Source organism: Microtus ochrogaster, linkage group LG3 (assembly GCF_000317375.1).
Source record: "Microtus ochrogaster isolate Prairie Vole_2 linkage group LG3, MicOch1.0, whole genome shotgun sequence".
NCBI classification, from domain to species: Eukaryota; Metazoa; Chordata; class Mammalia; order Rodentia; family Cricetidae; genus Microtus; species Microtus ochrogaster.
Window position 1 is genome coordinate 28839016 of NC_022029.1, and position 4997 is coordinate 28844012.

The 4997-nt window shown below is 46.2% G+C and overlaps 1 protein-coding gene across 1 annotated transcript; it reads right to left on the reverse strand.

Moving 5' to 3' along the window:
- Positions 1-671: 671 nt before the first annotated feature.
- Casp14 (caspase 14) lies at positions 672-4759 on the reverse strand. Its single transcript, XM_013351311.1, has 7 exons — positions 4670-4759; positions 3977-4051; positions 2579-2728; positions 2252-2477; positions 1596-1712; positions 1333-1436; positions 672-776 (listed from the first exon to the last, which is right to left on the reverse strand). Exons 1-7 carry the CDS (start codon positions 4757-4759, stop codon positions 672-674), a joined length of 867 nt encoding a protein of 288 aa, XP_013206765.1.
- Between the last annotated feature and the right edge of the window lie 238 nt (positions 4760-4997).

Sequence of the window (4997 nt, forward strand, 5' to 3'; positions counted from 1 at the left end):
TCTTTCTTTCTTTTTTTCTTTCTTTCTTTGAGACAGGGTTTCACTGTGTATCCCTGGCTGTACTGGAACTCACTCTGAAGACGAGGTTGGCCTCAAACTCACAGAGATCCTCCTGCCTCTACCTCCCTTGTGCTGGGATTAGAGGCGTGAACCCCACTGCTGGGCTGAAAAGTCCCATCTTAAACTGTGAGTTTTCACAATGACAAACATGTCAGTAAAATCATTAACCATATACTTGGAAGACAATATGGCTGATCTATCTTCCAGCCTAATGCCCAAATCCCACAGTGGTGACCTTAGCTGGAGAGAGTTTCTAGAACTTGTTCAGTAAGTTCCTCCCTCTGAAGTAGGAATAACTATTTATTTCTGTGAGTCGTAGGAGGAAGAGGAAGGCTTAGTGAGACAAAAGGAGTGGAAAGTTAGCTATAGGAAGGCAATCCGAGTCTTCAGTAACTGATGTAGGGGGTCCATCTTGAGGAATGTGATGTTAATGTTGCTGGTCATATGTGCTTTGTTTCGTCTGGCTTGCTCTAAAAAGAGACATGGATAAAAGGGTGAGATGAACAGGGAATTCCAGCAGCAGTCTTTGAGGAGTGCTGGTGGCTGTCTCTAAACAGCTGTGTGGGCAGAGAGAGAGAGCACCTGCAGCAACACTGCCACTGCCCTTGCTTTTACTGCAGGTAGAGAGCCTTCCGGAGGGTGCTTTGGATTTCAGGGTTTATTTTCCTTGGTTTCCCTTCCTGAGTCACCTCCATCTCTGCCATGCGTCGGGTTACCTGCAACAATAGGCGTGGTCAGCTTCAGGGACTGGGCTTCTGGGGAGCTGGTGTCAGGAGAGAGAGCATGGATGAGGATGCAGAGAAGGGTTGGTGGGTATCCATGCCTTGAGACAGTAATTATCCTCTGGTGTTCCATAATTTCTATGGAATCATTGGTTACCTGGTTTGCATGTGTGTCTATATGTGTACATATGTTTCTGTCATGCATGTGAGAGTTGTCCGAGAGAGGTGGTGACATTAGGGTGTCTTCTTTCATAATGTTTTATCAAGGTAGGGTTTCTCATTTGAATTAGTACTTCACCGATTTGGATAGATTCTCTGAACCTCCACCATGCACAAACATGCATGCATACCCATCCAGCTCTACAAACGTGTGCCTACACACATGCATACCACACACAAATAACATGAAAAAAACCACCTACCCTAAGATCCATCCTCACACATAGTGAGCTTGGGAGACCCAATATGTTTGTATAAAGATGGGGAGCATAGGGAAAGGCTGAGAGGGGCTCAGCCTGGGTAGGGGTCCCAGATGACTCAGTTGCCTCACCTCTTCCAGTAGCTCTGTGACGGGTCCTGTTTTGTTTGTAAACACATCTGTCAGGGTCTGGATGAAGGCAGAGCCTTTTTTATCATGTCTATAGGAGAGGTAACCTGCAAAAATTAGAGAACTGAGTTTGGAGAAGTCTTTAGAGCAGAGGGGATCCTGGGAAAGGGTGCCTTCCTGAAGGAGAAGTTCAGGGGTCAGGCATGCTGGTTGTGGGTCATGGGAGGGGCAGCACAAGCTTCCCTGGGCTAGCTGAGACCTCATACCCTCTACTGTAGAGAAGATGTGGAGGGAATCCGTATAGGTTGGTATGGTTTGGGGTCTGCTCTTCTTGACCACAGCAACCTGCTCTCCACCCATTTCTTCACCAGGGTCTCTGTGCTCTAAAACCAAGGAGGAGAAGAAGGAAAAGTCAGGGAGAAAAGTGGGACAGAGAGAGGGTTGTAGAGTAATCTGGTTGCATCCTGGGTTCAGCTGGGGTCCTGAGTCTGGGACCAACCTGGATGAAAAGAGACCCTGGGCTGGAGAGATGACTCAGTGGTTAAGAGCATTTATTGCTCTTGCAGAGGATCAAAAATCAGTTTTCAGGGCCCATGTAGCTCCAGCTCCAGGGAACTGCACCCTTTTCTGGCCTCCTTAGTTACCTACAGTCACCCATGTACATACTTACACACACACACACACACACACACACACACACACACACACAATTAAAAATAAAATAAATCTTAAAAGTACATGGACTCAGCTGGGCATGATGATGCATGCCTATAATCTCAGCACTTGGAAAACCAAGGCAGGAAGATCATAAATTCGAAGGTAGCCTGGACTACATAATGAGTTCCAGGCTAGCCTGGGATACATTGACTTCGTCTGAATACCCTTTCACCAAAGAACAAGGATGTGGTATCCCAGTCCTCACCTCCTCTGCAGGCCTGAATGATGAACACTTTCGGCTTGCCTCTCAGGGCCTTGCAGTTCTTGTTGTTCAAGACATCAAAAAGGTCCTCCAGTCTCACCATCCTCTCGTCTGCTCCCTCGAGGAGGCCTTCCTCACCATGCGCCATGAGCACCACGAAGGCACAGCTGACGGGTTCTTCCCTGTCATCTATGATCTCCTGAAATTTTTCCAACTCTTCCAGGAATTGCTTGGAGGAAGAGGAATGAGCAGGCTCAGATAGGTGCCGTGAAGCCCACCTTTCTAGTCCTACCCCCTTTTTTTCCTGCCCTGCAGCTGGCAACTCAGTACCTCAGCAGTGGGATCTGACTTCATGGTGCTTTCAAATTTTAGGTGATGGAACATGCGACTCAGGGCATCCATGTCTTCCTCAGAACCCTCCCGGGCTTTGGTGACACATAGTGTCAGAGCCAGGCGGTCACCCGTCATATCATATCTTTCCTAGAGCAGAGAGACATAGGAAGACAAAAACAGTGCAACGAAGCCTAAGGTTAGGGTTGGCAGCTAAAACAAAAGGTACCTGTGTTACTCAAACTTCACCTCCAAGGTTGTCCTTGTGGTACTGGGAATTAAACCCAAGGCCTTATCTCTACTAGACCCATGCTCTAACACAGAGCCATACTCAGATAAAAAGCCAGTAAGTATGGGTGCATCTATCCAAGCATGGGAATCACTCTGGTGATTCCATACCTGTGAACATGTTAGTGGATTATTACACACATAAAAGAGAACATGAAGTTGTGGGGGGGACATGTTGGGGAAAATATGATGGGAGTTGGGGAAGGAATAGGGGTGAATATGATCATGTTTCATTCTATACATGTACGAAATTCTCAAATAATAAAAATACAAACAACAACAACAACAACAAACAAAATAGATATTTAGTGTAAACATTTCCCAAATATTTCAGGTATGTGCTTAGACAACAAAACCATTTGTTACTGATGTGGAATTCAAGTTCACCTGAGTACCTCCTATTTGCATTCCCCAAGTATGACAACTCAGCCTTGAGTCTAAATTCAGTTTGCAGATATAAGTGAGTGCGTGCATGTAGGGGTGGAGATTGGGGTGGGTGGGATATTGAAGGTCACCTCCAGTGGTCACATCTGGTTGGCTTGACTCTCTCCTGGTCTTTCTAGATGGAGCTCTGAGGAGGTCAAGGTGGTCTGACTGTGACATCTGTCACCTCGTTGACCTCCAGGGGTTGATTAAGCTGATCTGGCTGCCTCAGTAGATGTCCCCATTCTCCCTTGCTGTGTCAGGTGTGTCCTTCCTGAAACTGTGCACTCAGTCAAAGAGGAAGACCTTCCCTCATTGACACTTAGGTCAAAAGTGAGTGAATATCTGCACTCCTCTGCTAGAACCTTCAAACAAGTCACCAAGATTCACGGTGCTTTTGTATTTCTTGCTCACTTGTGGAAGCCTCAGAATGTCTAAAGCCATGACTGGGATCCTATCTTGTGTCATCTGAGAAAGAATGGTATTGGGGGTCAGTTTTTCTTCTTTGAAGAGAAGCAGTTGACTGAGAATCAAAGTGGTAAGAGTTTAGGTCTCGGAGACAGATGTAGCTGGGTTCCATGCCCCTTTCTTCAATTTGTATTTTTTTTGTCATCCTTTTTATTCTTTCTGAAGCATCGAGTTTCTCACACGTTCCCACATCACCACCCTTTCTGTGCCCTCACCCACCGCATTCAAGGGCTGAGGACGGCTCATCTTTCTTCGATTCCAAGTTCGGCTTTCAGCAAGCTCGGTTGTCTTGTTCTGGAGGTAAGAGAACATAGGTAGAAAGTCTCCGTAGAAAGATTGAGGGGATTGGGTGGCAGATCAACATGTCTACTTTGGGCTATTGAAACTGAATAGGAAAGTTTCTAAATGGTCAGACTGGGCAAGATCTGAGTCCCTAGAGAGTGTGTTCTTTCTAGAATCACAATATGATGGAGTCTTTCATCAATGCTATTCTAGGCCCGTCAAAACTGGCATCTCTTGCCTTTAATCCCAGCACTCAAGAGGTAGAGGCAGGCAGATCTCTATGAATTCAAGGTCAGCCTAGTGTACACAGTGAGTTCCAGGACAGCTATGGTAGTTAGACAGAGAAATCCTGTCTTAAAAACCCAAAGGGGAGAGAAAAAGAAAATAAAAGGAAAGTAGGCATCTCTCTGGAACCCTGCTTTCTTCCTCCAGAACAGCCTCCTGATTGTGCGGGGGAAGACTCTTACTTCCCAGGACAGTAGTTCACATATCCCTCCATTATAAGGGATGACTGGCTGGGGAAGATTCAAGGTTAACTTAAACGGAGAATTCCATTGAACTGAGGACTGTCTTGACACTGTCCTGGTGACTCTCCCGTCTGAAGAGGTCAGTGTGTCTCTCCTTCTTTGCCTTGAGAGTGAGCATTAGCCAGCAGTCTTCATCCTCCTCTCTGAGTCCTGTCTTGCACTCTGGCAAACTGAAGGATGTCTGGAACGCCATGGGCCTTTCCTCACACTTCTGTATCAGGCTGGAATTCTTATGATTGGAGTGACATAATGTCTGCTATGCCTTCTCTCCATTGCACCTCTTCTGCCTACCTACCAATCCACTTGTCCATTCACCATCCAATCATGTGTCTATCTATCTACTCATTTATACATCCATTCATGAATCCACCAATCACTTTCTGAGCATCTATCCATCCATCATCCATCATTTTTATATTCAGTGGTCCAAC